The sequence below is a fragment of the Daphnia pulicaria genome, chromosome 1 (assembly GCF_021234035.1).
Source record: "Daphnia pulicaria isolate SC F1-1A chromosome 1, SC_F0-13Bv2, whole genome shotgun sequence".
NCBI classification, from domain to species: domain Eukaryota; kingdom Metazoa; phylum Arthropoda; class Branchiopoda; order Diplostraca; family Daphniidae; genus Daphnia; species Daphnia pulicaria.
This window is the reverse complement of record NC_060913.1, coordinates 27,119,702-27,138,589: the sequence shown is the minus strand read 5'-3', so window position 1 is coordinate 27,138,589 and position 18,888 is coordinate 27,119,702. Positions and strand designations below refer to the sequence as shown.

At 38.2% G+C, this 18,888-nt stretch overlaps 5 protein-coding genes across 7 annotated transcripts in view; 2 read left to right on the top strand and 3 right to left on the bottom strand.

Moving 5' to 3' along the window:
- The first annotated feature begins 60 nt into the window (after positions 1 to 60).
- Positions 61 to 601, top strand: LOC124320789 (3-oxo-5-alpha-steroid 4-dehydrogenase 1-like). Its single transcript, XM_046783680.1, has 3 exons — positions 61 to 160; positions 224 to 268; positions 327 to 601. Exons 1-3 carry the CDS (start codon positions 61 to 63, stop codon positions 599 to 601), a joined length of 420 nt encoding a protein of 139 aa, XP_046639636.1.
- Positions 602 to 1,318: 717 nt separating this feature from the next.
- On the bottom strand, positions 1,319 to 3,988 carry LOC124320779 (centromere-associated protein E-like). The gene has a single exon (XM_046783673.1). It carries the CDS (start codon positions 3,785 to 3,787, stop codon positions 1,319 to 1,321), a length of 2,469 nt encoding a protein of 822 aa, XP_046639629.1. The 5' UTR covers positions 3,788 to 3,988.
- A 611-nt stretch (positions 3,989 to 4,599) lies between these two features.
- LOC124318172 overlaps positions 4,600 to 18,888 on the top strand; it is a 61,503-nt gene continuing 47,214 nt past the window's right edge. For both annotated transcript variants that reach the window (XM_046782815.1, XM_046782814.1), the window contains exons 1-2: positions 4,600 to 4,718; positions 13,277 to 13,351. In XM_046782815.1, coding sequence (XP_046638771.1) covers positions 13,341 to 13,351 — 11 coding nt within the window. In that variant the 5' untranslated portion in view covers positions 4,600 to 4,718; positions 13,277 to 13,340. The remainder of the gene's footprint in view (positions 4,719 to 13,276; positions 13,352 to 18,888) is intronic.
- On the bottom strand, positions 5,747 to 17,853 carry LOC124316267 (serine/threonine-protein kinase/endoribonuclease ire-1-like). The gene is made up of 4 exons (XM_046782112.1): positions 17,548 to 17,853; positions 14,840 to 15,345; positions 14,668 to 14,774; positions 5,747 to 6,467 (listed from the first exon to the last, which is right to left on the bottom strand). Exons 1-4 carry the CDS (start codon positions 17,763 to 17,765, stop codon positions 6,459 to 6,461), a joined length of 840 nt encoding a protein of 279 aa, XP_046638068.1. The 5' UTR covers positions 17,766 to 17,853; the 3' UTR covers positions 5,747 to 6,458.
- The window catches only part of LOC124314772 (CBL-interacting serine/threonine-protein kinase 21-like), a 29,441-nt gene continuing 18,883 nt past the window's right edge, over positions 8,331 to 18,888 (bottom strand). Inside the window, exons 1-5 of one of the 2 annotated variants that reach the window (XM_046780127.1) lie at positions 11,273 to 11,424; positions 10,769 to 10,981; positions 10,179 to 10,702; positions 9,986 to 10,106; positions 8,331 to 9,552 (exon numbers count right to left, since the gene is read on the bottom strand). In XM_046780127.1, coding sequence (XP_046636083.1) covers positions 8,397 to 9,552; positions 9,986 to 10,106; positions 10,179 to 10,702; positions 10,769 to 10,981; positions 11,273 to 11,289 — 2,031 coding nt within the window. In that variant the 5' untranslated portion in view covers positions 11,290 to 11,424 and the 3' untranslated portion in view covers positions 8,331 to 8,396. Of the gene's footprint in view, positions 9,553 to 9,985; positions 10,107 to 10,178; positions 10,703 to 10,768; positions 10,982 to 11,272; positions 11,425 to 18,888 lie in introns of those variants that run through there. The other variant, XM_046780136.1, reaches the window with a different exon arrangement.

Sequence of the window (18,888 nt, the reverse complement as noted above, 5' to 3'; positions counted from 1 at the left end):
ATCTTCCCCTTGTGTGCTCGTGGCAATGAAGATACCCCTTTTATACCATACATCTCAGCAATGGCATTTTCCATTTTCAATGGATTCATGCAGGGACATTACCTATTAAACTATTATCTGTATGATGAACAATGGCTAACTTCTCCTCAGTTCATCATAGGTATTTGTTAGAGTTACAGGAAAATAAGAAATAGATTTTATTAATGTACCTTTTGTTTATCAGGATTCACCATGTTTTGTGTTGGAATGGCCATCAACATTCATTCAGGTAAAAAAAAGGTCTTTTTAATAGAAGAAGAAAATAAATAACAAATTTTACACAACAGACCAGCAACTGATTCACTTGCGCAAACCGGGAGAAACTGGATACAAAATGCCTGTCGGCGGATTGTTCGAGTACGTCACTGCACCCAATTTCTTTGCTGAAATCATCGAGTGGATCGGTTTTGCCATTGCTTCCTGCAGTCCTCCAGCAGCCGTTTTCGCTTTCTTCTCCACAGTCTTCCTTTGCTACAGAGCATGGCACCATCACCATTTCTATTTAAAAAAATTTGACAACTATCCACGATCCAGAAAAATCATCATTCCATTCGTATTTTAAATTGTTGGTGTGTTTTGTTCTTTATGTTTAAAGTAGGAGAAATCTAGATGCTATAGCCAAATGTTTTTATGCAGAACAATCATAATTTTCAGAATAAATTGAATCAAAGAGATTCGGTTCTGTTTTAGTCATGGAAAAAAATTACGTACATTCATTCTGCTTTACAATTGAAAATAGAAATGTGTATAATGTGGCCAAACCTCCGGAAAAGGTCCTTGTCGCATTTTAATACTTTATTATTATTATTTAATTCCTTTATTAACCAGGGAAGTATGCCTATACATGAACTTTCTAACGCTTTTGAAAAAATCTTCTAGTCAGATGGATCGGGCGGGATCGGGAAAAAACTTTTGAAAGAAATTAATTCCTGCCGTCTTCTTAACTTCACCAATATAATTGACATTGCGAATACGACAGTCTCTTGTTGACGTATTCTTCTTTTTACCATTTTCGACTAATATTCAACAAAACATCAGCCAAGAATCTGTTTTTTCTTTTTCCCCTTGGCCGAGTAAAATGAAAGACGAAACAAGTTGAAGATTTTGAAGTTTAAACTGAAATTTTATTTGAATTGAAATGAGAGAAAAACAAAAGAAACTGAACCAGCTTCTACCATCGAAATAGTCATCGCAAGCCAACAACTATTCCGATAGGCAAAACTGACGTCCAGCTTCAATTGTTACATAACTTTAATTTAAGAAAAAAAAAAATAGAAAACTAGCGAGAACCGGACTTGAGTATTTCGAAAACTTTACGGCAATTGGCTAGCGTACCCCAGATGGTGACGTATCTGTTTTCTAGCGAGGGGGGATTGATGCATACATAGTAGTCGGAGGACAATTTTCTCAACAAATATTTGTTGGAATACTTGTTATTTCTCAAGTTCAAGTACGGACACTCCAATGTCACTGTCAATTTTTCGCAGACGTCGGAGCAAGCGGCCAGTCGACGTTCAGCATCTCCTCCGGTGATAAAAAGTTCGCCATTGACAAAACTTAGCCCCACCCCATACTCTTCTTCTATCCTTTCGGCATTGCAACCATTTCGTCCAATAACTTTCCCGCAATCACTTTTCGATATCCCAAACACGACGATTTGATCGACGTCAACTTCTTTTTCTACGGTTGATTTAATGTAAAATTCAGGTAGTACAGCCGACGGTTGCTTAGTAGTTTTCAATACGTCCGTGGTGAGAGGCCGATGTGCCTGCTGTGGTACGGTGACTGGCGATGTCGCTTTAGATTTGGTGCAACCTGAAGTTAAAAAGGCCGTTACGACATCAGTTATTTCAGATGATGGACGAATGGGCTCTTCAATTTGGTGATGGTGGAAAACTGAGGGTAAAATTTCAGACAAGTTCACTGGTTGTGGCTCGGTGATCGATGAGTCGGCTTGAGGTTTTAATCCGGATGCTAAAAATGCAGTTACAATTTCGGTTATTTCAGTTACTGCAGGGATAGGCTCTTCAATTTGGTGGAATACTTCATTACAGCCACACCCGACGTCCGTTGTCATTTTCGGTTGGATTTGTTTCTGTTGCAATTCGGTCAACTTTCGAACCGCTTCGTCTTTTTCCTGGTCTAGGGTTCTCATTTGATCCACCAGCTGATTGACCCTTTCGGTCTGTTTGTTAAGTGATAGCTCGAGTTCTTCCACTGTCACCTTACTGGATAGAACAAGACAATCGGCGTCTTCCAGTTTTCGCCTTAACCGCCCATCATTTTCGGCCAAACTGAGATTTGTCGTTTCGAGTTCAGTAATGGTTCTACTCTTTGACTCCAGCTCTCGTTTAGCCACGGCCAACTGCTGCGTGTCCAATTGTTTTTCATTTAGGCAAGTCCGGAGTTGCTCCAATCCCACTCGACTTTCTCGATTTTGCTCTTGAAGTTTTGTTATGGTTCGGTTTTTGGATACCAGAACACGTTGACTCGAAGCCAGTTCTTCGTGCACCTTGTGCAATTTTTTCTCTTCAAGACTATTCTGTAGTTTCTCCAAATTCGCTCGTGTGTATGCAATAACTCTATCCTTGGCTTCAACTTTTCGCCTTAGCACCGAATTCTCATTTGTCAACTGGAGATTTTCTTCTGTATTGGCAGAAATTAGACTTTTCGTTTCTTCGAGTTCGCATTTGGTAGTTTCCAACTCGTCGTGTACGTTCTGAAACATTTGCAGCTTTGATGAGGAGTCTGTCAGTTGTGATTGAACTTGACTCAACTCATTCGCCAAACTTTCTTTTTCCAGCACAATCTGTGTGATCGTTCTATCCCTGTCTTCAATTTTTCGCCTTAGACGCGAATCATCATTTGCCAAGCGGAGATTTTTCTCTGTCATGTCAGTAATAAGACTTTTCTGTTTTTCGAGTTCTCTTTTGGTAGTTGCCAACTCGTCGTCTACGTTTTGGTACTGTCGCAGCTTTGATGAGGAGTCTGCCAGTTGTGATTGAACTAGACTCAACTCATTCTCCAAGCGATCCTTATCCAATAAAATCAGGTTTTTCTCAATCGCACTAGATGTGATAATTCTATCCCGGTCTTCAATATTTCGCCTTAGTTGCGAATCGTTTTCGGCCAAACGGAGATTTTTCGTTTCTAGTTCAGAAATGGTTGTATTCTTCGACTCGAGCTCACGTGTAGCCACGGCCAACTCGCGAGTGTCCAATTGTTGTTCAGCAAGGGAAGTCCGGAGACGTTCCGATTCCGCTCTACTGGATTCAAGAAAATAATTTGTACTTTCCAGTGTTCGCCTTAGTCGCGAATCCTCATTTGTCAATCGAATATTTTTCACTGTAATGTCAGTAATAAAACGTTTCTGTTTTTCGAGTTTAGTTTTGGTAGTAGCTGACTCGATGCGGAATTGTTTCACTTTGGAATGGGAGTCTGTCAGTTGGGATTGAACTAGACTCAACTCATTCGCCAAACGTTGGTTTTCCAATTCAATCAGGTTCGTTTCGTCTTCCTTCAGACGAAGAAAACTTTGGTTGTTCAAGTCTTCTCCGCTGGCAGTCGAAAATCCATCGTTTATTACAGGTCGGGGAAGTGCATGCTGGTTAGTGCATGCAGCGTCAGGTTTAATCTTATTCAGGTTAGCAGCCGAACGCCGAGTTTGTGATTCGGTCATTCGTCTGAAGAAATCCATGATCCTTAGAAAAAGGAAAGCAAATATAGTCACTTCCAAAGTTCCGATCATTTTCAAACTGTGTGATAGTTCGTGATAGTTTGTTTGCAATTCAAAACTGCGATACCCGTTAATGCCGTTGGGGTTGCTTATATAGACTTGCCAGGGGAATCCCGTTTTGCACTTTCCATTTCCACTGTTTTAATCAGATTTCTAATTATGTTTATGACATTTAACATTTTTTATTGATTTGAAATCATACTTTAAGGTGTAACGAACATTGTTCATTTTGTTTTGAATTAATTGCAATTCGTTTTAATCATTTAATTGCATTTTGAAATTAAAGGTTTTCGGAATTCCTGTTGGGATTTCAATATTTCCAGTCTGGACATGTCTGGAAAACGACAGGGCGCCCATAGCGGTGAATCCACAAACTAAAGAAGTATTAATACGTAATAGTATTACAAAATCTTTTAATTCTTATTACTTTTGTATTTTTATGCGTTCGGTTGTAGGCCTACCGTTAATATTTTAATATGTTTTGAAATCCGTGGGAAGAATACGTTTGTATGTTTTTTAAAAATTGTTTTAGTTGTGGTACTCTCTATTTAATTCGTGTGGTACTATCTTGATAGCGGCGTTCAAACCAAAACAATCCTTTTCCTGGAACAAGTTTAAGTTTAGTAAGGTTTATTCCAAACCCAAAACAAGACAAATAAGAGCAAACATAGCTTCCTCAATTCTGTCAATATTTTTCGTAACCAATTTTTTATTTTTTTTTTATTTAGATAAACAGCAACCTGACTGGAGAAACTACCGATGTTGGCCGAGTTACGTCCCACTTGATTCTTCCTCTTTCTTTAATGTCCAAGTGTACACACATGTGAGTGTGGGTGTATTCACGAGGACCTCCTTTTTCCTATCCCGCCTGGTGGATTCCACTTTTCAACGGATGGAGCAACCTGCGGATGGATGCCTGACTGTATACTTCCCAGGCTTAAAGGTAGGAGAAATACATGTCTATTCTTCCTTTTGGTCTGTTTTGAAGTGTTGATTGTAAATTGTTCTGGAGTACGATTATTCCGGTTGACTATGGAACTGTTTTCTATTGTTGTTTTAATGACTCAGAAAGTAACCAATGGAAGGGGGAAACTTAAAATGGAAAATTTTGTAAACGACTGCAGATCAGGCCCGTGGAGGCAGGCAGGCCGAGGACTTTGTTTATTCAAAATGTGTGAGTTTTAAGAACACACTCAAATTTTAGATTTTTGGGTCATTTGAGTATTTTCTCTATTCTGATTCTTCATCCAACACTGTTTGAGAAATGAAGTCGGAGACTTGTTGTTGGCAGATGGATGTTGTCTGTATCTTCTCGCTGCTTTCGAAAAGAACAACAGCACAGATAGGCCTACTTTTTCCCATTTTTTGTTTTGTTCGTGGGAAAGTTTTGGCGTTGCGGGAATGGCCAAATTTGCGTCTTGTTTTACGTCTTGCGTATCTCCGGGTATTTTTTATTTAAATGAGGTGTGTATTCGCCGAAGACGAATGTTACCAATGTCTCCGGGTATAATCATGAATTCAATTCCATATCTGGAATTACAGCGTAATATTATCGCGCCAGAAGGTTTTCTTGAAAACGTCCCATGACATTCTCTTGTGAAACGCTGAGGATCACCATCTGACGCAAAACACACTCAAATATCTTGACTGTATAAGGAGATGTCCAATCCGCGCGATGGCTGGCAATAGTCCGGATGGCTTTTTCTTCACCATCAACGCCCATTTCGGTTTTTAAATTCTTTTCGGGGTTGTCGTTGAAAGAAACATACAGATTACGACTATTCGTCGTCATGCTTATCTTTAATGTTGTAAGATCCTTTTAGAGTCTTTTTTTTCTTTTCTTATTAGACTTTCCCATTTACAACAGCCACAACTTTTTTATGATGGATTTTGTATTTTTCCCATCTGCGCTGTCTCTTTTCTTATAGCCATTAGCGGGTTATTTTAATATAATTTTTTAACTTAACAACATCATTTCAAACTCATTGAATTATTGAATTATAAAAATATCTTCCCAGCCCAAATAGCATTGCCTAATGCCCGTCAAATATTATTTTCACCTGTACAAAATTCATTAAGCTAATTTTCGAAAAAACAGTAAAATCTCTGACGTATTCATTAAATTCCAATACCGAGGCACTTTGATCCCATCAAAAAATTTAAGCGACGAGAAATTCTCTGGTGGATTTTCGTGAGTCGTGGTCCACTGCCGCTAAATTGTACGTGGCGTCTGATGTCCCGACAGCCATTAGAGACTTTCCGGGATGTTAAGGCTTTTACGATTATATTACCGTCACCAACATCAACCGTCGCCGATTAAATTTTTTGATTAGTCGCAGCATCCGCCATGTCTCCAAAAGCGGAATGAGAAAAACCACGAACGAAATCTCAACCGACCCAAAAAGAACTGCATATAGTCTGAGTGAGATAAATGTCACTTAAACATTTCATTTTATCGTCACCATCCGCAGGAAATAGAAAATGGGGGCGCGTCAAATACGTACGCATACGTCCTTTTTCAATACAGATAATGTGGAGGAATCAAATGAATTTTCTTAGTCATTTGGAGCACTTGTAGAAATTTGATTGCCAATTAAGGCAGTAACGCAGATTCATTTTTTTGTTTTTGGCCTGTCGTAATTGGAGGGTTTAATACGAGTCAGATCAATTTTGTTTGTTTTTGCTATGAAATGTTGGCGATTCTTGTTATGACGTCGGCCGATGAAATCCTCTCGTTGGGGTTTTTCTTCAACATGTCCATGATGATAGCGCGTAGTATGGGATGTTTTTGCTCTTCTATGGCTGCAATTATTTATTGTGGTTATATCTGCTATTGAAATCTAGTTGAAGAAATATGGGACATGTATACCTTTCAGATTGACTGGCGTGTCATTGACAATGTTGGCGGGGATATTGAACTGTGAGCCGTAGGGGTGACGTCCATTCAAAAGATAAAAGCCGAAAATGAGACCGGCGGAAAAGACGTCACTTTTAACGGTTCCTTCTTGACGTAGGGGCGTCGTTCGATTGAAATTTTCCTTCATCTGCAATATCTCAGGGGCCAGCCAATTATCGGGCCGTGTGTTGTGCTCGGTCGTCGAGAAACTTCCCCTGTCGTTGAGTGGCGAACTGAGTCCGAAATCGGCCCATTTCATCGACACATTTCCTCCATCAGTCGGATGAAGAGAAATGAAAACATTTTGGGGTTTAATATCCCAGTAGATGAATCCCTTTTCGTGAATGTGTGCCAATCCCTTGGCCAACTGGAGGCAAACTTCTTTTTCTGGTGGCATTTTCTCTTGATACTTTTTCTGGGCCTCGTCGCCGTTGAATAGTTGATTCAGCGATAATTGGCACAGTTCCAGCGCGTAATATCTGATTGGATCAAACAAAATTATTGAAGTTATTTATTAAGCCACTTGTAATATTCACCTGAAATCACTGTCGCTTTCAACGTGATAAAGTTTGACGACATTTGGGTGATCTAATTTCTGCAGAGCTTCTTCTTCTCCTTTGTTGTTTTGGACGTTTTCGATTTGAATTCGTTTGACGGCCACTTTTCTATTCATCCACGTCCCTTGGTAAACGGTCCCGTAACAGCCCCGCCCTATCAACTTGCACCTGTCTATGACAATACAAGTCAACACCATCTTCTCTCGGCTCACGACCGTCTAAGACTTGACTGCTTGACTCACCAACTGTTGATGGCGAGTTGCCGATCAAAACTTGCCTTCCCGTCGGAAACCGGCCACGCCCCTTTCCAACAAACTGGGCTCGGCCGAATGAAGCCAGCGGCAATATGAATGTCGCGGTTTCCGCCCCAGTGTGAATCAGATCATCCGCCGATAGGTTTTATTTTTTGGTATTCTTTCTTAAACTGATTGAGATGGTTGATCTATTTTTTGTGCCCACTAACTAATTAACCCAACCAAACAAAAGTCGTGGGTTACAAAATCCACGTTGAAAGTTTTGAAAATTTCTGAAACAAAAAAGAAACGCGAGCCAATGTCACGGTGTGGGTCGTTAATCCTCCTTCAATTTAAATTTCTCCTTGGGGGAACTTTAGTCAAAAGGTTTCTTGTTATAATTTTTGGCAATTTCGTTGTTGTAATTTGCTAAAATGTATATTGGCGTATTGTTATTAATCCAAAGTAAATCGTCGGCAAGATCTTGTGGTCTTTCTGGCTTAATCGATTGTGAAAGGATGGGCCTTTTCACATGCTGATGCAGCATTGGTGTACAAATCAACAAAAGCGAAACTGGTTTTTCTTTTATTGGTTTTGAGTTTTCGTCAAGCGGCAAAGTTACGACTTTCTTGCAGGTTTTATAGTTAGGATTTGGTTTTTTGTTTGAATTTTCCGATTTTAGATCAATTGATTTGAAATGGTTTATACCTATATACTTTGTATATGTGGATTAAGTATTTCTGCCGGAACATTTTTAATTGCCATCTACTTTGGATTTACTATCATATATGCCACTATTCATCTTTGAAATGAACGTGCGTGAACGACTTCGTATAGTCAAAATTAGCTCGAAAATTATTGAAGAAATGTTTGACGATGAAATGGGTGTATTTGAAACGACAGAAAACAAACTTGTAGAACTAATATAATCTTTGTTAGTCAATATCATCAATTCTGAATAGTACTTTGAACGGGTCTGGTGATTGAAGGGCATTTTCCATTTCACGGATGGCCTGCTGTTCCTCGTCCTCTTTGAATATGATTTTAATGCCTTTAGATGCTATTTTACACGATTCCACCAACTCTCCTTGCGCTTTTGGTATTTCAGCGGGTTCGATTGACAGCATTCCGTGGATGTTCCTCAAAGGCTCCATGATAAAACTGTTTGAGACTTTGACGTACGTGGCAGCGATGTGGTGTGATTTGATGGAAGTTTCCAACGATTTCTCAATTGATTCGGCCATGAAATCAATCGTAGAAGAATCTTCTTGGGCAACTTTGGCATCTTCGACAAAATCTTTATGTTTGGTTTTCATGTCCTCGATGTAACTGTTGATGGACTGAAAGTACAGGGTCATTCCAGTCCAATTTTCCTGCAATTTGCTAAGCAGATTCATTCCGTCTTTTAAGATTTGCATCATTGAATCTGTACTGATGTCTTTTATAATATCAATGTGCATATTTTCTAAACTTTTAATGAACTCGTCGCAGATTTTTTTCATCTCCTTCTCGGATTTTTTCTGGCCATTTATAGCTGCTTCTTGGCGCCTTTTTTTCTCCTTAATATTTGCATAGATCGCTGCTTGAATCTCTTGCTCTTTCGCTCCCCGGCTGGCCTTAATCGCCAGTAGAACTTGTAGAATCAACTGCCCCAATAACTCGAAAGCGTCGAGTACCTCCTTTGACAGTTTCTTTCCGTCGTCAGCTGCTTCTATGATGCATTCCAGCCGTCTGGGCACCAACACCTCTATGTCGACTTTGTTGTCGGATTTGATTATTTTGACGCAATCTATTACATAAACAGCCAACTGAACCATTTGTGACTGAATCTTTTCCATGTTGGTCTGCGCCTTCATGAAAGCACTGCAGGCGTCGTCTGCGATTTGCACCAGAGTTGTGCGGAAACTGTTCGGCTTTTTAATCAAATGGGTTTTTTCTTTGTTGATGTTGTCAATTCGGAAATCCGTCAGCTGCGACGTGCAAATCATCAGTTGGCTGAAGACAGCAATGCCCATGGGGGCCGAAGCAAGAAACTCATTCCACATGCTGTCATCCTCGGTAGAAACTATACCGATATAGCGCTTGATATAACTATAATCAATATGAAAAGAAAAACGAAATGAATAAATACATAACGCAAATTTCGCATTATACTTTGAACTTAGACTTGTGACATAGTTGCACAACTCAATTTGTAAACATTTCATTTTTTAAAAAGTCATTTGCTTATTGGACCACTTTGGAAAATAAGTTTTTGTGGGGAGGGAAGTCGTACTCCCCTCCTGCTATTGGCAAAAGTGCTGTGTCGTAAAGGCTGTCGGCCCAAGATTAAGTGCCTTGATTATCTTCTGCAGATAAGGCAGAATGAAATGATAAAAAATAATAAACCCAAAGCATCGTCTCCTACAGTTTCATCAAACTTCAGGGAGCTATACCCTTCTAGCACTTTAGTATTAGAATTTTGTTCCCCAATTCCCAATGATTGTTTGCAAAATTAGGTTGAAATAATAGCCCAATTCTTAACTGGAATTTTATCAAGTTGTTAATTCTTGTTACGACGTCGGCCGATGAAATCCTCTCGTTGGGATTGGCCTTCCACATGTCCACGATGATCGTGCTGTGCATGGGATGTTGTTCTCTCATTTCTGCAATGATAAAACGCCAACATTTCATTTTCTACTTAAATCTGGTTTGATAAGAAACAGAACGGAACTTACTTGGCAGATTGACTGGCTCATTTTTGAGAATGTTTAGTTGAATATTGATAGGTGAACCAAAAGGATGATCACCGCCTAATAGATAATAGCCAAAAACAAGTCCCGCGGTATAAACGTCGCTCTTGACGGTTCCTCTCTGTCGAATGTTGGGTGTTGTTTTCGTAGTTTTACCATCATTTCCTTCCTCTTCAATAAATATCTTCAATATTTCAGGGGAATACCAGTTGTGGGTTCCTCTCATTCCACTAATGGAATGACTTCCTCCTGGGTTGACTTGTTTACTAAGTCCAAAATCGGCCCATTTCATTACGACTATTTCTTGCCCGGAATCTGACCAGATGAGAACGTTTTCCGGTTTGAGATCTCGATGGATCAATCCCTTTTCGTGAATGTGCGCCAATCCCTTGGCCAACTGGAGGAAAACTTCATTTTCTGAGGGCATTTTCTGGCGATATTTTTTCTGGGCCTCGTCGCCGTGGAATAATTGAAGCAGCGATAATTGGCACAGTTCCAGCGCATAAAATCTGATTCAACAGAACAAAAATATTAGAGCACCAATTCTTTTTATGCCCCTTGAGAATTTTATTTACCTGAAATCTCTGTCGCTTTCAACGTGATAAAGTTTGACGACATTTGGGTGATCTAATTTCTGCAGAGCTTCTACTTCTTTTTTGTTTTCACATTTTACTAATTCAATTCGCTTGACGGCAACTATTTTATTGTTCCATTCTCCTCTAAAAACGGTTCCGTAACCTCCTGTCCCTAAAATCGCGTCTCTGTCGATAATAATCGACAGCGAAACACTTTCGTGTAAAAACAACCAGATATCTTTATTCAAAATTATGTCTAAATTTTTTGGGTGAAAGGCAGTTAAATATTGATTATCTAGTTTGAAATATTTACAATTAAACAAACTTTCCCCGTACTCAACTTGTTAGTTGTTAATGTAAAAATGTAATCATCAACTCATTTTAAATTAAACTCTGGTGAACGTACCCAATTAATTTGCCCGTCTATTTTTGTTTTTGTTTTGAACGACTCTCTCATAGGCTATTCTAATTATTCAATCAATGTTTAAACTTGTACTACTTTACCTTGAATTGGCTGCCATTTTCCCGACTGGGACGAGGTGTCCTTGAACGAGAAGATAAACGATCACGCCATTACTGTCACAACTTGTCTCGCCGCCAACTGCTGGCGAGTTACTAAAGTTCTTGCCCCTATCTTACCTTTCCATCGGAAACTGGACACGTCAACTCAAAAAAGGGCTTGTCGCCGCTTCCAAAATGATCAGGCGGAAAGTATCTTTTTCTCCGTGTTAGGCTTTTTCGCAGTGTGCATCATTCGAACCGCTAGTCATCGCAAGTAAAGGAGGGAAAAGGCGATGTGATCCCATCAGCCCCCCTTATCTACTCCTCGCATTTCCTTCTTGGACTGTATGTCCTGAAGAGAAGATTTCGTTTGATGGGCTTAAAGTTTGATCGTCATTTTTGAGCAACTGTGATAAATAAGCTGCGATTTACCGCAACACGAGTTATATTTTTTAGTGGCTTTCGTTTTGTTTTTAGTTTGTTGCCGTGTGCTGCCTTACTTCAGCAGGTGTTTCCTTATCTAGCGGAACTTGAAATTGATTAGACCAGCAACCACTGAAGTCAAAGTTTATAGTTACGCAAGGCAAATAAGGTTCTTTTATTTTCTCAAGAAAGGAAATTGCTTCTGACTTGAAATTGAATTCGTGACTTCAATTAATCATTTCATTTTGTCTGTCTTGAATTGAGAGCTGAGAGGCCACTAATTTGATGAACGGCGTAATAACCGCGAACACACTTGGTGCCAGCCACATTCTGGTACACCGCTTTATTTGTGGGAATATGAATATAATTGTCTCCGAGTTCAATATTCCATCTTAAAACAATTTTCATTGAACCATTTTCATACCTTCAGTTTTTCGAAGTGAATTAAAAAAGACGCTCAATGACAAAGTAAACAATTGTGGAGAAATCTGGAGAAATTTTTGAAGTTGTCCGGACGACGGATTGAGACTATCGTCTTTCAAGGGCTCTTTTTTTTTCTTTGATTCATAATTTAATTGAATTACTGGACAGTTCCAGCGCATTTATTCTTCGTGATTTTTTTACATGATAATGTATCCCCGCCGTCACGTGAATGCTGCAGCGCTTTTTTTTGGCAGGACTCCCGATATTCCAATTGTCCATGAGTGTATAAATAGGAAGGAATGGCATTTCAAGTAGTCTTTTTTATTAGTACCCAACGGCGGCGTAGAAAATAAACAATCGTTCTCGAATGCTCCTGCTGATAGCCTCAATGGACTGTGAAAGCTACACCCCCATGCAGATTAATATCAAGATAAGAGGGCTATAGCTCTATCTTGTTTACTTGCGCGACTTGAGACTAAATTGAAGGCTTCAAAATGACTTGGTGATTTTTTTTTCTTTATTTTCTTGGTTATTGCCAGCTGTTTTTTTTTCATTAACGTCCAATCCTAATGACTATCAACTTTTAATCCGCAGACTAAAACCTGACTTTTCCATTTCACCTGTTGAGTGTTGACAAGTTTGAAATATGAAAAGGCCTTGACTCTTTTGTTAAAGTAATGCCAAATATTGATGACTATATAAAATTTAAATGCCAAAATAATCTTTTTTTTTCTTAATTCCTGTGAAGTGTGAACCAAATTAAGCTAAATTTTTTTAACACAATAAAAACATAACATTTCATTCACAGAAAAATTCATTTGAAATAGAGAAGATGAAGGATAGATAAAAAATTGTTCATGTGTAACATCACATTCAAATCATCCCAATGGCACTTGTAAGCATTATAAAAATCAAACGAAGTTATAAACAAATATTGTATGCAATTATTGAAACACGAAAATAATTAGACAAATTTTGGCTATCTTATATCTCTGTTAATATTCCGCTTGTTATATTTGTTTTGGTTCATTTTGTTGCAAACGTAAATTATTATCAATCTTGGCATCAGCATTGGTCACAAATATTCTAGATTTTAGAAATTGACAAATCTGTTAATAAAAATCTTCACTTGCTTATTATATCTGAATCTTTTTTTTTTAGGTGATGTCATGGATGGAGCTCGTTAATTTCTACACGTCGTGAACGCGACTTCCATATCCACCGAATGCTGTCAAGGTAGAAGACCATGTTCACTTCCTTTGTTTTACCATTACGGCTGTTTGACGTTAAAGAAGTAATAGGCTGTTGCGTACATCAAGGAAGCGCACTTCAGCCAACTTCCAGAATAATAAGTCAAAGTCAATAGTCAGTCAAATGTTTGGTGATGGTTAGTTTGAGGCTTTGATTGTCTACCATGCCTGAAAACACTACTACTCCGCTGTTTTCGTCTTTTCGTTTGTTTTTTCGTTTTCTCTTTGGCGCTTGCCCTTTATTTTGCTGTTATTTACGCCACACAGCACAGGCTGAACTTTGAGATTCTTTTAGCTTCCCTTGAACACCAAACAAGTCTCCATGTGTTCATGATTGCGCACCCTTGAAAAATGAGGAAATGAGAGGAAGAAGGAGAATTCGAAACGGAAAAAAAAAAGCCGCTTTGAAACCCAGCAGCGATTACAAAAGCTTTCTTTCTGATTGTTGCTGACAGGCATCAGCACCCTTCCGGGTTCCGGCACGACCAGTATACATATTAGACGTCTTGTAATACCCGTCTCTTTTTTTTCCGTTTCTTGTAGAAGGATGCGGATGTATTCTCATGATTTTGGTCTTGAATGACACCTTGTTTCGTCGGATCACACATAGTTTAAAACGTTGAAACTTATTCTTTAAGCTTTCAAATAGGAGAAGAATTGCCACTGTCATTTGATCTTGCCCGTTGATGCCAATGCAATAATAACCAAAATTTGCCTTGGCGAAGGGAAGGCGCGGCAGTCCCATTGGAACCTTTCGGCCACATGCCTTTTTTTCCCCCCCGGCCAACATGATGAGGAATAACAATTTACCTTTTTTTGTAGAAAAACTCTAAGCGACGAGAAATCTGATGCATATGAATCAGATTTATCGCCAACAACACAGTCGTTGGTGATTAAATTGTAGGGCTAATCTGTCTCCCCAAAAGCGGAATGAGGAGTAACGAATGAGATCTCAACCAACCTATAAAAAAAGAACTGTATAATCTGAGTGACATTTATGTCACCTAAATGTATTTCATTATCGTCATATTCACAATCCGCATGAAAAATAGAAAACGGGGGGCGTCACACGCAGCACATTCTTTTTGCAATAGAGATATAAAAGACATGTGGAGGAATCAAATTAAATTTTCATGGTCGTCAGGAGTATACCTACTTGTTGTGGAAATTTGAGGCAGTAACGTAGATTCATTATTTTTTTTTTTTTGGGGGGGGGGGGGGGGGTTGCAATTGGAGGGTTCGATAAGCGTCAACATGCTAGTAAAAGATCATTTTTAGTGTCGATTGTTTTGGCTATTGAATGTTGGCGATTCTTGTTATGACGTCGGCCGATGAAATTCTCTTGTTGGGATTGTTCTTCAACATGTCCATGATGACAGCGTGCATGGGATGTTTTTGCTCTTCTATGGCTGCAATAATTTATTGTGGTTATCTGATATTGAAATCTAGTTGAAGAAATATGGAACATGTATACCTTTCAGATTGACTGGCGTGTCATTGACAATGTTGGCTGGGATATTGAACTGTGAGCCGTACGGGTGACGTCCTTTTAAAAGATAATAGCCGAAAATGAGACCTGCGGAAAATACGTCGCTCTTAATGGTTCCTTCTTGACGAAGGGGCGTCGTCCGATTGAAATTTTCCTTCATCTGCAAGATTTCAGGGGCCAGCCAATTATCGGGCCGTGTGTTGTGCTCGGTCGTCGAGAAACTTCCCCTGTCGTTGAGTGGCGAACTTAATCCGAAATCGGCCCATTTCATCGACACATTTCCTCCATCAGTCGGATGGACAGAAATGAAAACATTTTGGGGTTTTATATCCCGATGGATCAATCGTTTTTCATGAATGTGCTCCAATCCCTTGGCCAACTGGAGGCAAACTTCTTTTTCTGGCGGCATTTTCTCTTGATAGTTTTTCTGGGCCTCGTCACCGTTGAATAGTTGATTCAGCGATAATTGGCACAGTTCCAGTGCGTAATATCTGATTGGATCAAACAACATTATTGAAGTTATTTATTCCCGTATGGAAATGAGTCAATGAAAATCACTGCAGATCAATGAAAAGCATAAACAAATCAATAGACAGTCTGAAATGTCATAGAATGTCAGTAAGAATGTCACGCAATTATCACTGGCGATGATTTTCTATGATAAATCAATTTACAAAGTCAGTAACAAATCGTTGGAAAATCAAAGATATTTCAAAAATTAGAACAGAGTCCAAAAAACTCATTGGTTTATCATTAGATCCAGAAAATGAAGTATTTTGCAGTGATTAAACTTAACTTAGTCATTGAACTAATCAATGAACATAACGTAAAAATCCATGGAATATTTTCTTTTGAAAAATTACTGATTTTCTACTGATATTTACATTTTCAGTAATTTTCAGTAAACCTTTGAATTTCTTATCATTTTATTGCCATACTTCATCGACACCTACAAATCAATAATCAGCATCTATTTATCACTAAGAAATCATTCCAATGATTAATAAATGATTGTTCAATGAGTCCCAAACGGTAATTTTGATTTTATAATGATTTTTATACAGCTTGCTATTGATTTTTATAATTACTTCTCAGTTCATATCACTGAGCTTTCCTCAGATTTCAGTGATATTTCAGGGATTACCACTGAGAATTATCTCCCCGAATGAGAATGATTTTTTATCCAATGATTTCTATTGATTGATTGAATACTGCTCCGTTTAAATCACTAAGTTTTCCCAACATAAATTTTAATGATATTTCAGTGGCTAGCAGCCTAGCACAGTTGACAAATATCACGACAGGGATTTCCAGAATCATTGGATTTTCACTGATTATCAATGTAAATCATTAGTTATCCCGATTAATATTTTCCTGATAGTTCATTGACTTTATTGCCGATTATTACTAAATAGTGAACATAGTGAATGAATACCATTACAAATGATTTCTCAAATATCAATAAATTATCACTGAAAGGCCTTTGGAATGCTTTTCACGTTCTTCTTATGAAGAATCATTGACTTATATTATTTTGTTGCGTCGAAATCAATGATATTAAGGGTGAATTTCCATATGTAAGAAACATACGGCGTTGTCAACATGGTTAATATAGAATCGAATGTGCAACCATAGGCCAATGGTTATCGCACGCTCCTATGGATCGAAAGGTACCGTGTTCAATCCCAGATCGGGGCTTATAAAAATGAATCAATGAAAATAACTCTGAGCATGATTTCAGTTGATATCTTCTTCATATGATGATGGTAAGACGGGTGGTAGTCTTGGTTTAACGCGAAAGCGACTCCTAGGCGAATAGCGCAATCATCGTAAATATGAAGGTAGATACCATAATTTTGAGACCTACTTTAATCGATAATATCCTAAATGACAAATGATATTTCTAGTGATAAACGAATGATTTTTTTCGGGCTCGGTTATAATTTCTATCCGCTTATTGATTTTGCAATGACAAATATTTCGTTTCTGGACTCTATCCTACTTCTAGCATTTTTCTTATATGTTATTTCACGATTTGTGAAAGATTTTTTAATGATTATAAAAATACGAAAAATACCAAACACACCACCAACACGTTTTTCTTTTTCTTCGAAAAAAAAATTGTTTATCACAACGCCCTATATAGATACGTATGAATTAGATACTTGAACTGACTAAATTTATCGAATGTCCAACGTCATAGGTAGTTGGTTATAGAGTCTGGCTACCACTCGATGTTGCGATGGTTCAAGTCCCGATACGGAAAATTTCAACCAATGATACAATTAATTCTAACAGATAATAGGTAAGTAAGTAAAATAAAAAAGGAGAAAAAGGGTAAGGAAAACCGACAACAGGAGTTCAAAACTGGTAGAGAAAGAAAACTAGTATAGTAAAATTTAGCTTTTGAATTTTCTAAAAAAAGTCATTGGATAAAAGCATTGAAAAATCAATCAATAAAAAAGCATTGAAAACTTCACTTTAAATCAGTCAAAAGTAAGTGAATATATGATTTGAAAATCAAAGAAAAACCATTCATTTCTCAGTGATAAATTTATGCTAAGTCAGTAATAATCATGTCCGAATTTTGATGGCGAAAATCATTGGAAAATTAATCAAGCTTATATCCTTCAATTATCAGTGATTAATCAAAGGGGCGTTTTCATACGGGTTAAGCCACTTGCAATATTCACCTGAAATCACTGTCGCTTTCAGCGTGATAAAGTTTGACAACATTAGGGTGATCTAACTTTTGCAAAGCTTCTTCTTCTCCTTTGTTGTTTTCAACGTTTTCGATTTGAATTCGCTTGACGGCCACTTTTCTATTCATCCACGTCCCTTCGTAAACGGTCCCGTAACAGCCCCGCCCTATCAACTTGCACCTGTCTAGGATTATACAAGTCAACACCATCTTCTCTCGGCTCACGCTCACGACCGTCCAAGACTTGACTGACTTGACTCACCAACTGTTGATGGCGAGTTGCCGATTGAAACTTGCCTTCCCATCGTAAACCGACCACGCCCCTTTTCAACAAACCGGGCTCGGCCGAATGAAGCCAGCGGCAATATGAATGTCGCTGTTTCCCCCGTGCGAATCAGCTCATCCGCTAAATTCTTTTGGTTTTCTTTCTTAAACTAATTGAGACGGTTGATCTATTTTTCGTGCCAGATGCATTTATTAATTTTCTATAACTAAGCTCCAAAAAAAGTCGTGAGTTACTAAATCCACGTTTCAAGTTTTGAAAAATTCTGAAACATAAAAGAAACGCGAGCCAATGTCACGGTGTGGGTCGTTAATCGTCCTTCAATTTAAATTTCTCCTTGGGGAAATTTTAGTCGGAAAGTTTCTTGTTATAATATTTGTCAATTTTGTTGTTGTATGTTGTATTCAGCTTATTTGTGGATAAGGTGAGCTAATTTATTTTTTTCGTTCCTGAGAAAACATGTTGCATTGCTATAGGTAGGGGGAGGCAAATTTTCTTATTGTCTCCTTTTATGAACCTTTTGCGTCTTCTTAAATTATTGCGCCAAAAAGTAACCAAAACCGTGTAGGCCTACCAGAAAGCGGTGAATGAGATTTTAACCGACCGAATAAGAGAAATACCTTATAAAAATTTATAGAAGAAAAAGAAAGGCAGCTAGGAACTGCACGAAACAGTCAGGCAAGATATGGTGTTTTCATTTTTCGATTTCAAGCTGTGATATAACGGACTATTCTCAAATGTTCAGACTTATGACACAAACAAAACAGCATTTCGTTAGAAATTTAAGTCAACATTGTATACGTCAGTTAACTTTTCGTAAGTAAAATAAAAACAGTATCCACGCCATTGTGTCAGATCATCTTAAAGTACTTGCTGTTTCTCGCGAATTTAATCACACTTTAAACTAATTGGCGACTCCCAATAATAGGCAATGTGTTTAGTGTTTATTTTCTTCTTCTTGTTTAAAGTAGCAGATAAAAAATTCTCGAATTGTATAGCTATTTGCTAGTTAATACCCAGCTGATTCTTAGAGAATACTTTTTTTTAAGA

What these genes read in the sequence shown, in the direction of transcription:
- LOC124320789 (XM_046783680.1), top strand. Translation starts at nt 61, where the DNA reads ATGGCATTTTCCATTTTCAATGGATTCATGCAGGGACATTACCTATTA. An exon ending in TTCTCCTCAGTTCATCATAG is followed by an intron (nt 161 to 223) that starts GTATTTGTTAGA and finishes TTTGTTTATCAG; the next exon opens with GATTCACCATGTTTTGTGTT. An exon ending in GGCCATCAACATTCATTCAG is followed by an intron (nt 269 to 326) that starts GTAAAAAAAAGG and finishes TTTACACAACAG; the next exon opens with ACCAGCAACTGATTCACTTG.
- LOC124320779 (XM_046783673.1), bottom strand. Translation starts at nt 3,787, where the DNA reads ATGATCGGAACTTTGGAAGTGACTATATTTGCTTTCCTTTTTCTAAGG.
- LOC124316267 (XM_046782112.1), bottom strand. Translation starts at nt 17,765, where the DNA reads ATGGTGTTGACTTGTATAATCCTAGACAGGTGCAAGTTGATAGGGCGG. An exon ending in GAAAGCGACAGTGATTTCAG is followed by an intron (nt 15,346 to 17,547) that starts GTGAATATTGCA and finishes TGATCCAATCAG; the next exon opens with ATATTACGCACTGGAACTGT. An exon ending in CACGCCAGTCAATCTGAAAG is followed by an intron (nt 14,775 to 14,839) that starts GTATACATGTTC and finishes AAATTATTGCAG; the next exon opens with CCATAGAAGAGCAAAAACAT.